Source organism: Rutidosis leptorrhynchoides, unplaced genomic scaffold (assembly GCF_046630445.1).
Source record: "Rutidosis leptorrhynchoides isolate AG116_Rl617_1_P2 unplaced genomic scaffold, CSIRO_AGI_Rlap_v1 contig32, whole genome shotgun sequence".
Lineage (NCBI taxonomy): Eukaryota > Viridiplantae > Streptophyta > Magnoliopsida > Asterales > Asteraceae > Rutidosis > Rutidosis leptorrhynchoides.
In genome coordinates, this window is record NW_027266560.1 from 1 (window position 1) to 22,584 (window position 22,584).

Genomic DNA, 22,584 nt, shown 5'->3' on the forward strand with positions numbered 1-22,584 from the left:
ATATTTGGGAATAGAGACGGAGAGAATGATATATGTGGGTATAGGGATAGACTGATGTGTTCATAGCATGCATGCAAGGATAAAACTTATTTCAACACAATCAACACAATCTTACGCTGCGAGGACACGTACAGAAGGCATGCAAAATCGCGTTCTTGGGTTACGAATATGCACAAAAGACAAGGTGTGACAAGACGTGACACAAGACAGACAGACACACACATGACGAGACAGACAGACACACACATGACACAGACAAAAGGTGACAAGGTGTAAGTTTGACTAAGGAAAAAAAGGAAAAACGTGAACCAAGATCACGAGCATGCTTTGGCATGCTAATCATCACATAATCATACACAAACACTACATGAACGTGTTCTCAGCTCCCGTTTCTCTCCTTAATTAAATAAATTATCACCCTAATGACAGGAAGATCGGGTTCTACAGGAAGATCGGGTTCCTAGAACCCGATCCCTGTATTCTTGTTCACCTCCCACTTTCCATCACATTTTATGTCTACATTTAAAAGGAAACAATATTTCTTGTAATTAATTGAGATATTGAAGGTGGTGGCAGCTCCCATGAGTTGACAAAGAGTTGTACAGACGAATCCGAATTAAACAGATAAAGTCTACCTAATGAAGAAAATCTGTCACTTCCACCTAACACGAAAGAAACTGATTTTGGTGGGGAATGCAATTCGGTTAATTTAGAGTCTCTAGGAATTGAGGTCTCTGAAGTGAATGGCAAGTTGGAAGAATTCAAGGCTGACAGGATTTTTCTAGAGTATGCAATCAATTCCTTGAGAAATGGTGAGGATGGGGTCAGGTTTATATAGCTTCGAACCTGCAAGAACTACGAAGTATCTGGATAAGAGGAAGAAACCAAACAGTTGCATGAGGATTAAGTACAAAATATTTCATGTACAGTCTCACGAGTTTGTTTTTTCTGTTCGTACGTACAAGGAGTCCATATGGATTTGGAATCATACAGAATGGCATTTTTTTCTTTAGGTTTCTCCAGGTTTTATTTCACGGAGAACGTCTAGTAATGTTTTAAGATTATTTTGCATACACGGACAAAGTTGTTGTTCTTCTAAACCTTGGAGTTAAGGAAGTGTGCTGCCCCCATTTATGTTCCTGTAAAATATGAGTGATTGATTTGTGCAAGAGAGGTTATATTTTTTGTGTGTTATTGAGAGATGTTTGAATATATTAGAACTGATGTGAAATATTGTTTGTTTCTAGTTTGTATTCTTGTTGCTCTTGCCGCTTGCTAAATATTTCTTCCGTCTCAAAATACATGATATTTTATGTTTTTAGATTCATGCAAATGAATATATATAGTGAAGATTATTGATTAAATATATATTTATTTAAATGAATCTAAAAATACAAAATATCATGTATTTTGAGAGCGAGGTAAACAAACTTTTGCTGATTGACCAAGTAAGCAAAACAACGAAACTTTTGCTGAACTGGTTTTACAATCAGCTCATCGTCATTGGATGGTCTCGATCAATTCTCTTAAAAAGCATTTATTTTAAGAAATGATTTAATCAGTTCGAGCCAACTTCGATTTAACGTATTGGGATCTTTGTTATAAGCTGGTTAAATATGGGTGATGAAAGTAAACATGAATTTACAGATCAAGTGGTCAAAATTAAAATGTCGAGCTAGCCACGTTTAGCATTAATTAAATCCAAGAGGACTATTTCAACAACCTCATGACGTTACTAATCAGAAAAATAGTACTTTTTTTGGGTGATATGAATTTAAACGATTTTATGCCGTAATTTACACAATATAGCTAATGACGTCTAGTGGTCACATACATTGTTTTGCTGAATTGGTATTATACTTGATCAAATTCGTGAAACATTGAAATTATCCACAGCTATCTAATATTATACTCCCTCCATCATTTTTTTTATACGTCACTTCTGATAAAATATTTCGTCTTTTTTTATATGTTATTTTTCGAAAACTTAATTAACATATATTCATTCGTCTCTCTCATTTAAACTTTAGATATTTTCGACAGTGGTATACAGTCGCTTTCACAAAAGTACACTCATAAACCGACAATGGATGATAAAGCACAACTTCCTTGGGAACCAGTTCCGGTGGAGGCGCTTCCTTTGCATAAGCCACCCGAGACACTGATGCAACGGCCGCAACCGACGCTATGATTCCGGCGAGGCTGACAACCGCAGATCGAGATGAACCGTTCGGAGAATCGAAGAAACGAGAGAACCATCGCTGGAGGGCGTATGAAGCAGAGGATGAATTTGCGCCGCTGCTAGAGCTGAAAAGCGCAACTTGATTGAGGGTTGAGGTGGCGCCGGAGCCGTCGTACGCGACGGCGCTGATGGTTATGGGAAGGATCGAGGAGGCTAGTGTGGAAGCTCTTTTCATATTTTTAACAGGGAGCGTGAGAAGAGGAGAGAGAATTAGGTTGAGGTGGCGCCGGAACCGATGGTTCCGGTAAGGATTGAGATTTAGATTTGAAAATTGGGGGTTTAAAGAGATGGGATTACATAAAATTAGTTTAGTTTTTATTTTCATTTTCTGTTATTTTGATTTAAAAGTATAGTGTAATTTATGATAAAGTTTATTTTTGAAAAGAACTTTTAATTAAACTACTCCACAATAAACTCCATTACATCAGTATTAGCTAGAGAAACTATATGATCAGGTAATACATTCCAGTTATAAATGCTATTAAATAGAAATGTTTCTTTTGTCATGGCATGGGCTATCTTATTTGCCTGTCTTCGAATCCATGTAAACGTGAAAGATTGTAATGTGCCTGCCAAGTGCTTACATTCTGATATTAGCATGCCAACTTCATTAACAGCAGTAGTAGTAGTATCATGAAACTTCTGAACAATGTTTAAACAATCCGATTCAACAATTACTGATCCAACTTTCTTTTCATGCAGCCATAACAATGTCTCTCTAAATGCCATTGCTTCTGTAATTATAGGAGTGAATCTGTTCTCAACAAATCCAGATAGTCCACCTTGAATGATTCCCAATTCATCTCTAATTACCGCACCATAACTCGATTTACCAGTGTCATCATGATTTGCGCCATCAAAATTACACTTCACAATCCCTCTCGACGGTCTCATCCATTTTTCTCTTTGACTTCGAACTACTTCGCTGCCAGTTGTCCTCTGCTTATTTGAATTTTGCTGAGCTTCCTACCAATCCTTTAGATCCTGCAATGCATTGTTCACAACTACACCCTCAGGCAATCTTCTTTGTTCTGAGTACCGTCTATTTCTTGCTTTCCATATATGCCATAATAATATACATGACTCCTTCAAGATACATGGTGGACCCTATGTTAACCAAAGCAAGAAATCAATCAACGAGCCTTCTCCATAAACACGATCATAATAGTCCCAGCAACCCTTTGCAGCTCTACACTCCAATAATGAATGCGTTATTGTTTCAAGTTCATCACAAGTCACACACGTTACCAGAACCGCCATTCCACAATGTAGTAATCTGTCTCATGTCGGCAAAACATCTTTACAAGCTCTCCATAGAAATTCTTTACACTTTGGTGGTATATATAATTTCCATAATTTTCGCCATAATACATTGTCATCCATCCACAGAGAAGAAGCCAAAAATTTAACTGCTAGTCTATAGCCTGACTTGACAGAATACCGACCATCAGTCGTTTCAGTCCACATCAATCTGTCCAAATAATTTCCTTTTGGTAATGGAACTGCAAGAATTCTTTCCGCGTCTACATCACAAAATAACCCTCTAATCATTTGTACATCCCAAGATGACGAATCTTCCATGATTAGATCTCGGACCTACAAATTCTCCTTACCCTCCATTACTGGTGTTTGCACATAAAAATCTCCATCTCTTGGTAACCATGGATCCTCTCATACTGTTACAGAAGAACCATTGTCTATTCTCCACCTTGTTCCACAAGTCAACACACTTAACCTCTCAATATGCTCTTCCAAATAAAACTAGGATTATATCCTTCATTAGCATCTAGTAAATCGCTCCTAGGAAAATATTTATCTTGAGAATCTGAGCCGGAAGAGATAATGGATTATCCATGATATTCCATCTTTACTTAGCAAGCATTGCCTGGTTAAACAAATGAAGTAATCAGAACCCCAGTCCACCTGAGTTCTTCGATCCACATATTCAATCCCAAGAAAACCAATGGATTTTTAGAGATCCTTCTGGTTTCATACCCCACCAAAACGAATTCATCATTTTTTGCAAAGCATCACATATTCCAATAGGTATAAGGAAAACATTCATGCAATATGTTGGTAAATCTTGAGCCACTGCTTTAAGCAATATTTCTTTCCCAGCCCTCGACAAAATCTTAGATTTCCAACTTCCTAATCTCAATTGTAGTCGATCTTTAAGAAAGGAAAAAATTTGTTTTCTGTTATTGCCAATCAAAGAAGGAAGTCCCAAATATCTACCATGATCCAAAGGAATAGTAATATCCAAAATATTTTTAATAGCAACAGTGTCTAGTTCACCAACATTATAGCTAAAAACGATACTTGACTTTTGTAGATTTATTACCTGTCTTGATGCAATCTCATAATCATCAAATATCTTCTTTATTGCTGCCGCATCCATGGTGGTTGCTCTAAAGAAAAATAGGCTGTCATCGGCAAATAACAAATGTGTAATAGATGGAGCTCTGCGAACCACTCTCAATCCATGAATCCGACCTTCTATCTCCGCCTTACGAAGTAAATAAGACAACCCTTCAGCACAGATAATAAATAAATACGGTGATAATGGATCTCCCTGACGTAATCTTCTTTTCAGAATTATAGGTCCCACTTATGCCCCATTTAGCAACACATTATACGTAACTTATGTGATACACATCATCAACCAAACAATCCATCGTGCATGAATTCCCATCTTTCTCATAATGAATTCTAAAAAACCCCAATCTACTCTATCATACGCCTTGCTAATATCAAGCTTTAAAGCAACATTACCATATTTACCCTTCTTTTTCCTTCTCATACTATGGATCAATTCAAAAGCAACGACTATATTATCAATAGTTGTCCTTCCCGGTACAAAACGCTGTTGAGATGGAGAAACAATTCGAGGCAACACAGATTTGAGTCTATTCGCAAGAACTTTTGATAGGATCTTGTACAACACATTACACAATGTTATGGGTCTAAAATCCTTCATATTTACAGGTTTATCGATTTTACCAATAAGAACAAGAAATGTCGCATTGATATTCTTTGGTAATCTCCCTTGTCGTAGCCATTGTTGACAACTTCACACAACATCTTGACCGACAATATCCCAAGATCTCTGAAAAAATGTTACATTTAACCCATCAGGGCCTGGAGCCTTATCAAGACTCATCTGAGTGATTGCTTATTTGAATTCCTCTTCTGTGCGTGGTGAAGTCAGCATCGAATTCTCGTCATCTGCAACGATCGGCTAAAAGATCTTCAAAAATGGAGTAGTCAATTTGACTGCTTTTCGAATACAGGTTTGAGAAGTATTCCCTTATAATTGCCACCTTGTCATCCTCTGAAGAAACTAAATCACCGCTAGCTGATTGAAGAAGAGGGATAGTATTCAATTTCTTTCTGCTTGAAGCTTGGGCATGAAAATATTTAGTATTCAAGTCTCCAAATTGGAGCCAAAATACCTTCGCTCGCTGCTTCCAGTACGTATCTTCCTTCTCCAACACAATATTCATTTTATTTTTTTCTTCATTAACAATAGAATCCATGTCACTTCGCCCTTGAGCTTGCCTCAATTTCTCATATATTCGTGTCTTTTCCTCCTTAAACTGCATATTTAACTTCGAACTCCATTCACCCAACACAGCGTTGTAGTTATTTATTTTATCGCCAATCTGTATAGTTCCGCCTGGTAGCCAACTTCGCTTGATTACTTCATCACAATCCACTTCCTTTAGCCACGCATTCTCAAATAGAAATCGCCTAAGGATGCGTTGAGAAGGTTGTTGCAGAATTTTCAATAGTATTGGATTATGATTAGATACACCAATAGTGAGATTTATGAGACTATGATCGGGAAACAACCTCAACCAATCATTATTAGCAAAAGCCCTATCCAATCTTTCAAACATAGTCGCAGGAGTCCCTCGACTTTTCACCCATGTAAATTGATCCCCACTTAGCGAAATGTCATGTAAATGTGCTCTTTCAATGCAATTACGAAAACCCTCCAACAAAAGTGTGAGGATGTGGTCGTCCTCCTATCTTGTCTGTCACTGACAACATATCATTGAAATCCCCCATAATAAGCCACGGCTCATTACCTTGTGATGCCAACGTGTTTATTAAGTTCCATGATTCTCGATTTCGATATCTTTCCGAAAACCCATAAAATCCAGTAATTCGCCAACCTGCCTTATCATCCAGTATAATGTTCATATCAATATGGTTTGATGAGTACGACCTGACTCCTATCATGTTAGTATTCCGCCATAAACAAGCCATCCCTCCTCCCCTCCCCATTTTATCTAGTGAAAAACAACCCTGAAAACCTACTTCTATTCTAATATCCTCAATTCTTTGAGCATGAACCAAAGTTTCCATTAAAAAAATCACATCAGGCCTATATCTATTAATTAGCTCCTTGAACGCTAAGACTGTCTGAGGTTGGCCTAATCCTCGACAGTTCTAACTTAGTAGATTCATGGCTTTCGGCGATCCTGCTTTGCAGGATCCGCAGCTTTAACTTTCACTTCCAGATTTTCAACAAACAAAAGAGAATTAGTCTCTTTAACAATGTTGTTTCCCCTTTGGCGTTTTTTGTCTTCCTCTAAAACCATGACCTCCTCTTCCTGTATTACTCTTTCCTTCTCAGACAAGCAACTGTTACTTTGAGTACTTGTTCCATACGATGGAATCATAGGCAAATTCCATTTCATAATCCACGGATTTTGAATCTCCTATACTGACTGTCTGTTTTCTGCCCTTAGCCAAATACCTCATACTTTCTTCACTATACCATCTTTCGTATCAAATAAGGATTGACAAAATACATCAGAATGGCCAAGTTTTCCACACACAAAGCAAAACATCAATAGTCGTTCATATTTGAATGTGACCGCAAATGTATCGCCTCCCGCTCTACTTAACTTCTTGTATCTCATCAACGGCTTTCTCACATCCAAAGTCACCCTAAATCGCAGGAATTTTTTCGAAATTAGTGCTTTACTCTCATCCTCAATCATGATAAATTTCCCATGGCGTTTCCCAATTGCTCCGCTACTCTCTGACTGAAAAATCTTACAGGAATATCATGCGCCTGAACCCAAAAATCAGCAAAATTCAGAGGACTGTTGAACATAGAATCTTGATCCTTGACTTTATTGATCAGCAACAAATTGTTGTTAAATGTCTAGGGGTTTCCATTATAAACTATGTTAAGGTCCGCCATATGATAGAATTGCACACAGAGTTTGTCATCCTCCATCTCCATAAAAGATACTCCCTTCACTGGTCTCCATACTTTTGCAAGTATATCCTTCATTGCCGTTTTGTTGTATGATCGATCTGTCAATAATCTAGCCACCAAACATAATTTTGGATCAGTCGGCTTCCAATTCTGATCAATTCCATCGCCACTTATTTCCAGAACAATGTCCTCCCAATCTTCAATACTTAATCCTTCTATATTTTCTTCCATATTAATTTATCTTTTAGAAACAAACAAAATGAATAGAATCTAGCATAAATCTGACAAACATACCGTGCAAATTGCACGACAATGTTGTATGAATAGGTGTTTTGTATCCTCTGTTTTTGAATTTTTATCGTTATTTTCTCTCACAAACAGTTAATAACATAATTAAAAATGTTTGTATATTTTTAATTTATGATAAACTATGATAAAGTTAAAAATATATTTATACATTTAGATATATTAATGTTTGAAATGTGAGTCCTTCGTATGTTTTTTTAATTTCAATGAAATTGACGAAAGAAGGAAGGAGTATTTTTTTCATGCACATACGACAGACAAATACATCAAATTCACATTCACCTACATACATACCAATTCTCATTTGTTTAATAACATGCTTTAATTACTAATACACACTATCTAATCATGTTTACATACTAATTTAAAAAAATAAAAAAACCGACCAAGGTCCAGGGCTATTAAATGAAGTATCCAAAATCTCAATCTTGTTGTAAATAAAGGTATTGATAGAAAATGTCATTTCTAGTCTATTCTCAATAAAAACATTTTTTCCACCGCTGATAATTGATGAAATCAAGGCTTTGGCAAGGTTTTTTAAACTATGTGTGAGTTTTGTTAAGCGTAATGGTAATAAAACAGCTCATTATTTAGTTATTATGGACTCCAATTTATCAATAACTTGTTTTACATTTAGTTTCTTGTTTTATATTGTAGCATCTCAAGTCTTTTTAGACAATATTTAATTTAAGATTGATGTTCTTCTTAAAAAAAAAAAAAAACATTTTTTCCACCAAACATTCATATATAAAAAATATGTCTTTAACTTTTTTTTTTTTGATTAAATATGTCTTGACTTTAGTCTTAGAGCAATGTTTGGAAACATCAACTTCCTGCAATTATTTTTAAGAAATGCTTATATTAAGCCATGTCAATCCCAAGCTCCCTCATTCACGTAATTGAACCAGATCGCACCAAATACAAGCACTATGGCCGACCAACTAGCGAGAAGACGTATCTGCAACCGCTAAACAAAATAAAAATAAAAGTCAATAAATAAGCAAATAACAATAATAATAATACTTACATTAAATTCCTGACCAGTAACGTCGTCCATCTCGTACAAAGCAAACATACTAACTTCCGCATATCTCGCAGGACCAAATGATATTTTCAAGCTGCCAAGTATTTAGGCAGGGATAGTGAAAGTACTGCCATAAACAATGTACAGTATAATTATTGTTAAAACATATTGAATGCATTTGATATACATTTTTTTTTTTAGATACTAAAGACGTAACCCGTATCGAACCTACGCATTTGCATGCGTAATCAGAGGGTTCGAAGCGGACCCACCCTCATGGCATATCCTGCACTGGATAATCACGCTGGAATGAAAAAAAAAAAAAATGATATAATTTGCTTCAAGAGAATTTAACGAGGCATTTGGAGAGATTTGAAAAAATCACAAGCAATACAAAATTAGAGAAATAAATTCTTGCATGAGTTTAATCTAAAATAAGGTATGCCATTAAAAATTTGACATGTGTAAGAAAATTGTGGTATCAGTTTTTTTTACAGAAAACGTGTTTCGTATCGGGTTGGGTGATGGAGAACAAACGGTGTTAATCACTTTTTAACAGCGAAAGTATTTTGCCAACTCATATTTTACATGTCATATGTGATTTTTAATTTTTTACACATGTTAATTTCTAATGACATGTTAGGTTAAACTCATACAAGAATTTTTCAAATAGGTTAATTGTAAAATAAGACCCAAGTATAAAATTAATTGTATAATAATAATATCCAATCAAAAAAGTAATATGTAAATGGGTCTTTGAAAGGCTTGACTTTTTTTAATTGGTCGGGCTTTGACTAACATTAGGCAAATGGGCATTTGAAAGGGTTCACTTTTTTTAATTGGTCAGGCTTTGGCTATCATTAGGAAAATGGGTATTTGAAAGGCTTGACAGGAACGATTTAATGCCTAACAAAACCCAACATACAAAACTCAAATACAAACTCTTTAAATTAATACTCGGTAAATTAATAAACTCTTTAAAATAATAAATTTATACGTCTCGATTTGAGCCAATATAAAAAATTGAAAAACTCAATAAAATAATAAGATAATAATTTTTCGGGAGATCTCTTTATAATTTTTGGTCCCAAAAATATCATAAATTAATAATTTATAGAAACTGAAAAAACTATATTACACTCTATTGAAATATGATTCAATAGTTGTCTGTTTTCCTTTAAAGTTCAAGTCTATTTGGAGTCATTGCCACCAAGTAAGAATACAGTACAACTATTGAATCCCAAGGTTCGCTGCAATGTAATTCTAAGAGGCATGGACTAATTTGCCTTGTTGTTTGGTATGTACAGTATAATTACTTAGTTTATACGGAAATATGAATTACGTTGAATCGGTTAAAAACTCCTTAAATTAATAATTATTAATTTATCGATAAATTAATAACTATCTAAATTAATAAATTCTTCCGATTCTGACATTATTAATTTATAGAATTTTAACTGTAATACAAATCTTATAGACAATAGAGGAACTTTTTCAATTTGTCCCAATTACAATTCAATTGCAAATTTTATTGTCAAATCAACATCCGACACATGCCGTTTTATTAACGAATAGTAATTTGACACATGTATATAAGAACTTTGAGTTTAATTAAGTTTCAAGTTATAATTTTAAATCAATGATATTATTGTATTCCTTTTTCTAATAAAAAAATTAAAATACAATAAAAATATAATGATTCCTAATAAAATTCAACCAACTACTTTTTCCTAATATAATATTTTATTCCTAATTAATTTTCTATCTATTATTTTAAAAAAAATCCTAATAAATTATAATACACTATATTTTTTCTATTTTTTTGTTAAACAAATTTTCCTGATAAAAATTCATTATATTCTTTTTTCCTATTCCTAATTAAAATAGACATATCTTTTTTTTACTATTCAAACGGACATATTGTTAAAAAAATTTATTCCTAATCAAATAATAATATATATTATTTTTTTTAATTTTTTTATTAAACTATATTCCTAATTTAAAAATTTGAATTTAATTAGATTTCAAATTATAATTTTAAGTCTATGATATTATTTTTTCTATTCTAATTAAGAAATCAAAACAAAATAAAAATATATACCTAATAAAATTATAATACACTATATTTTTTCTAATTTTCTTATTTTCTAATTAAAATCCATTATATTATTTTTTTTCTATTCCTAATTAAAACGGACACATTTTTTTTTACCTATTCAAATGGACATATTGTTAAAAAAAATTATTCCTAATCAAATTAAAATAAATTTTTTTTATTAAACTATTATTCCTAATAAAAATCCGTTATATTTTTTTCCTACTATTAATTAAAACAGAAATATCTTATTTTTTAGACAAAATAATTTTTAATTCTAATAGGATTGTAGATTTTAAAATAAATCAAAATAATTATAATTGATATAAATAAATAGACAATAGAGAGACTTTTTCAATTTATTCCAATTGCAATTCAATTGTAAATTTATTGTCAAATCAACATCCGCCACATGACGTTTGTTTATTAACGAATAGTAATTTGACACATGTATGTAAGAAATTTGAGTTTAATTAGGTTTCAAGTTACAATTTTAAATCAATGATATTATTTTTTCTCCTTTTTAATTAGGAAATCAAAATACAATTCCCAATAAAATTCTACCAATTACTTTTTTCTAATGTAATATTTTATTCTTAATTAATTTCCTATCTATTATGTTAAAAAAATCCTAATAAATTATAATAAACTATTTTTTTCTATTTTTTTAAACAATTTTTCCTAATAAAAATTCATTATATTCTTTTTTCCTATTTAAACGGACATATTGTTAAAATGATTATTTCTAATCAAATAATAATATATATTATTTTTTTTAAAAAAAATATTAAATTATATTCCTAATTTAAAACTTAGAGTTTAATTAGATTTCAAATTATAATTTTAAATCTATGATATTATTTTTCCTATTCTAATTAGGAAATCAAAACACAATAAAAATATATACCTAATAAAATTATAATACACTATATTTTTTCTAATTTTCTTATTTAACAATTTTTCCTAATTAAAATCCATTATATTCTTTTTTTTCTATTCCTAATTAAAATTGACAAATCTTTTTTTTCCTATTCAAATGGATATATTGTTAAAAAAAAATTATTCCTAATCAAATTAAAATATATATTATTTTTATACTAAACTATTATTCCTAATAAAAATCCGCTATATTTTTTTCCTATTAGTAATTAAAACGGACATATCTTATTTTTTAAACAAAAAAAATTTTTAAATCTAATAGGATTGTAGAAATAAAATCAAAATAATTATAATTGATATAAATTTTTAAAAAAAAATTGATATAATATTTGACATAAATTTAATAATATTTAATGCAAATAATTATTATATAATTTTTTATAATATATAGTTAAATTATTTATTTCTAAAGATACGGACTTCCGTCCAACGGACGGGCCCACTGACTAGTATAATGAAAACTCAGAATAAAATACATCTTTTAGCAAAAGACAATATACAAAACTCAAATAAAACGAAAATGACATGTGGGTTTTGTGATTCAAGTGCATGTACTGAATGACGATAATGATCGGTGTTCCTATTTTTACTATGGAATATAGAAAGTCGACACATTGAAAACAAAATCAAATGTTGTAAAAATACTACTTTTTTAAACTAAAATACACTCAAAGTTTCATCAATCAAAAGGGAGCCCTCGCACTGGCATGGCGAAATGAGAGGGTCATATCCTACCTCACTCGTAAAAATGTCTTCAGAATGAACGATGACCTGACTGAATTCTAGAAACTAACTCATGGAAGGAGGGTTGCACAAATCTTTATAAAGTAGGTCATGATTATGTATTCGACCGATGTGGGATTTTAATACGCCCCCATACGCACAATGTTCGATTTTGAGTAAATTTGGAGCATGACGTTATGATGGCCCGACATGACCTAAACTGTGATATCGTGTTGAGAAAGATCGATGATCTAATTCAACTCTAAAAATTAGCTCTTGGGAGGAGGATTGTCCAAATACTTATAAAGGAGGCAATGATCAGAATTCATCCAATATAAGACTTTAACAAAATGTCCACACAATGTCACAAGCATTCAAAGAACACAAGAATGAGTAACAAAACATAAATTATATTGGGGGACATTTTGGGTTTCTTATTAAAAAACTGAATAATATAAAATAATGAGTAGCATGTTAATATGATTTCTTTCTAATCCAAAAGATCACAAGCAAGCATCGATGATCATTAATAGAAGAGTAAGGAAACTAATTGTAACTTCAAGAAAACTAATTGATCTTCAAGACTATGGGATCCACTTCAAAAAAGAGTATTAATGCAGAAAGAAAGAAAAAGAAAAAAAAAAAAAAAAAAAAAGAAAAAAAAAAGAAAAAGAGGAAAAATATAAAGTGGGTGAGAAATTGTTAATACGAACTACTCTAGAAAAAATCACAAGCAACGAGCATTATTAATAGAAAATTAATTGTATCATAAGATCCAATCAGAAAAGCAATAATCAGAAACATGTGTTTTTTATGCTGAAATTTCCTGAAAAAATTCATCATTTTCCCATTTGAAATATATGGGAACTAAATTGAGAAAAGCTGTTTAGTTTTAGAAAATTTTCCTTTCTAATCTTACATATGTATACTGGTCTTTGAGAAAGCATGCATTCCAAATATTTGTTCAGAAAGTGACAAACATTAATCTTTTAAGATCTCAATGTTTGCAAAACCAACTCGTGATTCATCACTTTATTTCTTCAAAACATTAATCTTTTAAGATCTCTTGAATGCACAGTGTAAAAAAAGAATAAAAAAAGTGATCAATGAATACAGTATTTGCTTCATATGAGTTGTAACATGAATATTTGACCATCGCTCATGATCAAAGAGGTGGTGGGTTGATGGACATTTTCAGTTATGATTTCCGATGGGCCAATCAGAAATTATTAACATCTCAAAGCGTTTAAACATATAAGAGATCACATCCACTCTCAATAGACGATATACATAAAATTTATGTGACGAATCAAATACATACTCCAACATAAAAAAAAACCAAATACATACTTCGTATTAATGGTCGTTGTAAAACAAAATATGAAAGACATTATTTTCGTTCCAAAGGAGTACAACTGTATTAATGTGATTTAGGACATGGACCTAGCCCTTTTACAATAAACAGCCCACTACCCACCCTCCAATTCAGGTTTGAACACCAATAGCTAATTCTCATTTTGAATTCGGTGCGAAATTCCTTCGTGTCACTTATAATGCGACCTAATAATATGACATGAAAAATCGGTTCGGTCCGGTCAGAACCGAACCGATATGATCCATAATCCAATCAGATCGGTCAAGAATCGAACCAGACTGATTAATTAATTTAATTTTTTTTATAAATTTATAATTTTATAAACTAAAAATATTTAATTAATTTTAATAAGGAAAATTTAAATTTAAATTTAAAGTTAAACTTAAATTTAAAAAATATTTATACTTTATAAAATAATAAATTTATAAAAATTAAATTAAATAACCATACCGATTTTGGTCGGTTTGATTTTGGACCAGATTGCTTGGATTCTGAACCGGGCATTTTCCATGTCTTATGTGGCATTATAAGTGACATGTGGTAATTTTTCTACATCATAGTTTCCGTACCATGTTAAGATTGATCAAATATGCCACGTAAAATGTATAGCGTGCCACATAAAGTGGTTTAAAGGAAATTGGTGCCATGTGTCAATTTTTAACGGTGAAAAGGTATAATTATTTAACGAAATTGATTAAGATGAGCATATTTCTTCAATTCAAACCAAGAAGAATATTTTCGTTACCATAATAGTCTGAGAGGAACATAAGATATAATTTTTCCGAAATAAAAAATAAGGGTAATCGTAATAAAATCAATGTTTGGGTGGTGAAACATAAGCAATGAAAGTTTCGGTAGGAGAACGAAATGTTTGGAAAAGTTCAAGTAAGATCCATAGAGATAAAATAGTCAGAAATAATAAAACATTTAACTAATGTAACGTGAATTAAAGATCTCTAGAGGTAAAATAGTCAGAAATAATAATAGATTTAACTTCAGAGTGTATGCACTACTAAAATATAGCGTGAATTTATTTTTGACTGTGTTTAAGGCCCATAAGTCGAGCCTTTTTTTTTTTTTAGAATCTTACACAACTCATAGTTCTTTGTATTAAACCAATTAATTAAGAGCAGTTAGATATAGATGGGGCTAAATCCACAATATTTATACCTTTCTAATTAATCTCTTAAAATTTTTAATCAAATAGAGGGCTAGTGCTAATCCCACGAATTTGTTTATGAAATCGAAAAGTTATTGTTTTTGACAAGTTTACCCCTAGATCAAGTGTTGTAAATCTTCTCAGTCCACTTACATTCTTCTTTAGTGCTTTTTTTTTTGGAGCATATTTATTTTCTTTGTTTTTAGTGGCTCTTTCTTTTACAGCCTTTTACATGTCATCTATCCCAAGTATCACATAACAAAAGAAATAAAAAAAAAAAAAAAAATCAAAACAGAACTTACAAAAGCAAAATTCTGACCCTTTTTTTGCCAAATCCAATTAGAAGATAAAATAAAATAAAAAATAAAATTAAAAAAAATAAAAAAATTAGAAGATTGATATGGATTGCGCATAATTAATTCTCAAGTAAACTCAATTTGTAAGTATATTCTAACTGTATAATTACGGTTATTAGTAATTAGTTATTGATTTCTTAATTAGTTTTTAGAATTCAAACCGTAAAAATTTGAGGATTAATTGTGTGTTTAATTAAACTTAAATTTATGTTGATAATGGGTCCATTTTATGCCCATTAAAATCTGAAATGAAAAGATGGAGTTATACATATATCTTGTATACATTCACAATATAGATGGATATTGTAAGTTCATTGACTTCTATTGATGGAAGAATGACCGTGAGGGAGAATTTTGATAAACTATTTATGGACCTTCAAAAAAAATTCACAAATGACTTATTGTTTATAAAGATGTAGTTTTGATGTAATTATAAAACTTGTAAACCACCTTTTATTTTCTGTTGTTCGAGTCATCTATCACCGATAAATGGAATTTCAATATAAAGAAAAGAAAAGAATCTAAATTCAACGAAAAGAGATCCTTTTAAATTTAAAATTTAAAAAAAAAAATGAAGAAATGTAGTGTTTGTCAAGACATGATATTCGTAAGTTTCAAAGGAAAATTAATAGCATGATGATCCCTCACTGTGCTCCTAGCTTGGATCATATAGTAAGTGTTTAATATATATATATATATATATTTCTAATTCTTAATTTTGGGCTTTTGAAAATTAATTTCAATTTTGTGTCGGGATTGACTATCATGAGTTATCAAATTGAAGAAGCTGCAATATGTTATTAAAGAGTATGGTGGTTGCTTGATAGCCATCCAAACTTAATTAAATATTTTAAAAGTTTAATTTAATTGTTGAGTTTTTGATCGTAAATCAAATGATGCTGCTAAAATTATTTTTTTTAGCATATTATTGTTATTGTTTTTAATTCTCATTCTCAAATTGTGTTTTGTGAGATCATGACATTTAAGCTGCTAAATTGACATTTCTTACAATATGTGACAGGAAGATTATGTTTTTTTTGAATGCATATATTTTATTATTATTAGTCGGTAGGCCCGTCCGTTGGACAGAAAATTCATAACCTTTAAAAATTAATAATTTAAATATATATCATTAAAAAATTTATAATAATTATTTTTATTGATTATTATTAAATATATGTAAAATATTATATCAAAAAGAGAATTATTTTAACTTTTATATCAGTTATAATTATTTCGATTTAATTTCAAAATATACAATCCTATTAAATTTAAAATTTATTTTATTTTCAAAAATAACAAACATAGTAAAAAGTAAAGTTAATATATCAAGATTTGATTTCATAATAAATTTTATAATCGAGATAATCAATTTAGTTGTTCTTATTATTTGAAAAATAATGTATGACCGTTTTAATTAAAAATGGAAAAAAATATAATGGATTTTTATGAGGAATATAGTTTAATGAAAAAATTTGCAAAAAATAAATATAATTTATTTAGTAATGTTTTTTTTAATAACATGACCGTTTGAAATAATAAAAAAAAATGTACGTTTTAACTAGAAATAGGAAAAAAAATATATGAATTTTATTAGAAATAATTTTTTAAATAATAAAATAAGAAATTGATTAGGAATAAAATTATTATGTTAAGAAAAAATAATTGGTAAAATTTTATTAGGAATCATTATGTTTTTATTATGTTTTGATTCCATAACTAGAATAGAAAAAAATAATATTATTGACTTAAAATTATAACTTGAATCCTAACTAAATTAAAAGTTCTTAAATATATGTGTCAAATTATTATTCATTAATAAAACGTCATGTGTTGGATGTTGATTTGACAATAAAATTTGCAATTAAATTCACAATAGCAACAAATTGAAAAAGTTTCTCTATTAGCTATAAGTTAAGATATCAATTATAATTATTTTAATTTTATTTCAAAATCTACAATCCTATTAGAATCAAAATTATATTTTTTTTAAAACAGAAGATATGTCCATTTTAATTAAAAATAGAAAAAAATATAGAGAACTTTTATTGAGAATAATAGTTTAATAAAAAAAATTGAAAAAAAATATTTTTTAATTTGATTAGGAATAATTTTTTTAACAATATGCCCATTTGAATAGAAAAAAAAAAAAGATGTGCCCATTTTAATTAGGAATAGAAAAAAAATATAATGAATTTTAATTAGAAAAATTTGTTAAATAAGAAAATTATAAAAATATAGTGTATTATAATTTTATTAAAACTATGTTTTATTGTGTGTTTATTTCCTAATTAGAATAGGAAAAAGATATCGTTGACTTAAAATTATAATTTGAAACATAATTAAACTCAAAATTTTAAATTAGGATTATAGTTTTATAAAATAATTAGAAAAAAAATAATATATATTATTATTTGATTAGGAATAATTTTTTTTAACAATATGTCCATTTGAATAGGAAAAAAGAAGAAGATGTGCCCGTTTTAAGTAGGAATAGAAAAAAAATAATATAATGAATTTTAATTAGGAAAAATTATTTTATAAAAAAATTAGAAAAAAGTATAGTGTATTATTATTTTATTAAGAATTTAAAAAAAAAATAATAATAGATAGAAAATTTATTTGGAATAAAATTATTATATTAAAAAAAATAATTGGTAGAATTTTATTAGGAATCGTTATGTTTTTAATTTTGTTTTGATTTTTTAATTAGAAAAAGAAAAAAAATAATATTATTGACGTAAAATTGTAACTTAAAATCTAATTAAACTTAAAGTCTTATATACATATGTCAAATTACTATTGATTAATAAAACGTCATGTGTCGGATTTAGATTTGACAATAAAATTTACAATTAAATTATAATTGAAATAAATTGAAAAAATATTTTTTTGTCTATAAAATTTCAGCCATCGATAAGTAAAATTGTAATCTTATTTAAAACGAAATGGATTTTACTTTTGGTGTCAAATAAGGAAAGTCAATTTTTTTATGCGATGTAGATGGGTTTGTTAGCCCAACAAATACAAAGGTGTCAATACTAAAAATAATAAAGATGAGCTAAAACAAATAAAACACATGATGGATAACTTGTCCAAAACAACAAATTTTCGAGAATTTCATAAATCAGTCGTGGGATTAGCACTGACTAAATACACTAAGAGAAAAACCTATTTTGGACTTTCCTGCCGTTCACGTTCACACCATCGCCGCCGTTTTAGTTCTAAGTATTCCCTCTACTCATACTTCTTGAATTGGCATTAATAAACATTCATCATAATTTACAAAAATAAAATAATATTTTCAATTTATAAATATTGTAGAGATATATTCATATCAATATCATGACCAAAATGATTACCAAAAGGCCAAAACATCAAAATATAAATAAGTGATACTATTTGCTAATCATTCTACCTATCATGTTCATTCATCTTATACTTTAATCATCTTCAAGATCAATTTCCTCATTATCATAATTTCCATCATTCAAATTTACGAAGTCTTCCACGTCTATAACTATATCTTCAATTTCTTCAACATCTATCACAATTTTCTTTCTTTTATCCTTAAGATTAATAGCATTGATATTTCTTGGACCTATATAATCACACACTCTCAGCAGAAATATAGTATTAGAATTGGGATAACATTGAAAATTAAAAATAGGATTGGTATGGCAACTAGGATTTAATATTTTCATACCTCTCTTTTTTTTTGTTACGTGCAGCGTCTTCATCGTCAATACCGAAACATTCTTGGATATCCAACCATGTGATATCTTTCGGTAGAGTTGGATCCTCTTTTTCAGTGATCCACTCATCATCGGATTTCATATCCGAAAAACAAATAGGATCATATGAATCCCTTTTCTTCTCTCTGACTTTTTGCCTCACTTCAAGTTGAAGATTATATTTAACAAATATAAAGACATTCAATCTTTGTTGTTCCAAACGATTTATTTTCTTGAAGTGAATATGAACAAAGACACTCCAATTCCTCTCGCATCCGGTGGCACTACAAGTGAGACTTAAAACTCGAGTAGCAATATTTTGAAGCTCCTTATATTGTCCTCCGAAATTACTCCACCATATAGCAGGTTGCATCTTTCCTATAGTTGCTTGTGCTAACTCATCCTCGAAGAGCCTTCTTTATTCTTGAATTTTTAATTTTCCCATTATTTTCACTCTTGTCTCAAGATATGGGTAAAATTTACTGAGCACGCCAATTAAATCACTCTGTACTTTGCCATCTAATCTGAGCTTTTTGTTAAGAAGTGATAATCGAATTTTATTGAATGGTTATTGTGTATACAGTACAACTAGTATTTAAGCTAATTATATGCATTAATTTCTCCTGATTATTCTCTACTCTCTAACGGCACAATCTACAACATCTACTAATGGACTTATATATCACAAATTGCTTCAGGGCCCAAATGCGTGTTGTGCTGAACTCAAAGCTTTGATAAGAATGTATGCCAGCTAGTTCCCAGTTGATATGTAGTTTGTCTTCACAATCCTATCTTGAATTTGCTCCCGAATTAGGTGGCAGTATAGTTCAATGTGTTTCTTCCTCTCGTGATATACTGGATTAGCTGCTATGTGAAGTGCAGCTTGACTGTCGCAAAGCAATTCTATTGGGTAAGGAATTTTCCGATGCCAAGCTCTCCAATCATTCCTCTAATCCAAGTAAGTTCCGAAATTGCATTAGCCATAGACCTGTATTCTGCCTCTGCCGATGACCTTGATACAGTTCTCTGTTTTCTTGATTTCTATGAAATGATTGATTCTCCTAATTTTATACAATAACTTGTCACGGAGCGTCGATTCAGGATGCACGATGCCCAATCGGAGTCACAAAAAGCTTTTAATTCCAGTGAGTTTTCTTTCCCCATGAACAATCCTTTTCCAGGTTCCTTCTTCACATACCTGATAATACGAATTGCAGCTTGATAATGAGACTCTTTTGGCATATGCATAAATTGGCTAATGTGGTTGACTGCATAACAAATGTCCGCTCTAGTTAGAGTCAAGTAAAGGAGTCTTCCGATAAGCCTTTTATATTTTTTCGGATCTTGAAGTAATTTATCATTGGAAACGATTTTTTCTCCTGACTATTTTGTTATGAAATCATCATACTCTTTTGTAGTAAGGTTCAAGTTTTTGTTCGAATGGAGTACACATAGGCTTAGCACCACTTAAACCCATATCGTCAATCATTTTCACGGCATATTTTCTCTGGTTCATGACAATTCCTAAGTCTGATCTGCTAATTTTCATGCCCAAGAAATATTTCAGCACTCCTAAATCTTTAAGTTTGAAATGTGAATGCAGAGTCTTCTTCAATTCTGATATCATTTTTGCATCATTTCCTGTAATGAGCAAATCATCAACATAAATTAGCATAATGACATGTTTACCTCCATCTTTTTTCGTGAACAACGAATAATCTCTCTTGCTCTGCTTATAACCATATTCTGTTAGAGCAGCCGTAAGTTTGAAATTCCATTGTTGTGAAGCTTGTTTTAAGCCATACATGGACTTTTCTAATTTACACACTAGATGTTCCCCTCCTGAATTGGAAAGTCCCTGAGGAATATCCATATAGACATCCTCCTCGAGATCTCCCTGTAGAAAAGCATTATCTACATCCATATGATATAATTCCCAATTAAAATGAGCAGCTACTGAGATAACACTACGAACAGTCACATGTTTGACAACAGGAGAAAAGGTCTCCTTGTAGTCAATGTCGTATTTCTGTTTGTATCTTTTGGCCACGAACTGAGTTTTAAACCTTTCCACATCACCAGTAGCGCGGTATTTAATGCGATAAACCCACTTGCTGCCGATTGTTTTTTTGTTGGGAGGGAGAGAAACTAGCTGCCAAGTATTATTATTTTGTAATGCTTGCAGCTCGTTGTTCATGGCTTCAATCCAACGAGTGTCTATGATCGCCTTTTCATAACACGTAGGTTCAGATAATAGGTCTAATTTGGACAAATAAGCACGAAAAATGGACGAAATTGTACGATAGGAGAGACTGGCAGAAATAGGATATATACAGGAACTTGCTGCATTTAATTGATAATCTGACATCCATGCTGGTGATTTAGTAGTCCCGTGTGATTTTCTGATGAGGAGAATTTCCTGTACAGGGCTCGGAATTGGTGCAACAAGGGGCTGCAAATCTGCAACATCAATAGGTTCTTGTGTAATAAAATTTTCATTATCATGCAATGCAGGGATCTCATCAGGGAGTGATGAATTTGGTGAATGATTGTGTATTTGTAGTGATGGAGTATCAGCTGAAAGAACATCATGAGAATATGATGGTAAAGTTTTGGAGGAGGGTGCGACGAAAGGAGTAGAAAAGGCAAAGATAGACTCATGAAAAATGACATCTCTATACGCCATAAATTTTTGTGAGGTAAGATCATACAGAATATACCCTTTTTGTATTTTTGGATAGCCCATGAAAACACATAAATTTGATCTAGACTCAAATTTGTCGGAAACTTACGGTTTTTTGGCATAAACTAAACAACTGCAAGTTTTCAATCTATGCAAGTCTGCTTTTGTGTTAAATAGCTTTTCATATGGCGTGTGATTGTCCAGAATAGGTGTAGGAAAACGATTTATGAGATAGACGGCTGTAGATACACAGTGATTCCAAAAACGAATAGGCATCGAAGATTGGAATCTAAGGGCTCTAGCTACTTCTAAGATATGTTGATGTTTTCTTTCTACTAACCCATTCTGTTGGGGATTATACGAACATAAGTGTTGGTGTAGGATACCTAGAGAGGTAAAAAACTCACGACATTGAGAATTGAAGAATTCAGTCCTTTTATCTGATCTTATGATTTTCACATTTTTGTGGAATTGAGTTTTTGCATATTGAATAAATTCCTTGAGATATCTAAAAGTATCAAGTTTAGAATGCAAGATATATCCAAGTGTAATGACTAAAGTCATCGACAATTGTCAAGAAACATTTATGTCCTTGATGGGTTGGAATATGATAGGGACCCCATACATCAACATGTATTAATTTGAAAATATTTTGGGTAGTGGAATTGCTTCTCGGGAATGTTAATTTATGTTGTTTTGCTTGAGAACAAAT

At 30.7% G+C, this 22,584-nt stretch overlaps 1 protein-coding gene across 1 annotated transcript; it reads right to left on the reverse strand.

The window, feature by feature from the left end:
* Positions 1-5,463: 5,463 nt before the first annotated feature.
* Positions 5,464-6,141, reverse strand: LOC139882868 (uncharacterized). The gene has a single exon (XM_071867124.1). It carries the CDS (start codon positions 6,139-6,141, stop codon positions 5,464-5,466), a length of 678 nt encoding a protein of 225 aa, XP_071723225.1.
* Positions 6,142-22,584: the final 16,443 nt, after the last annotated feature.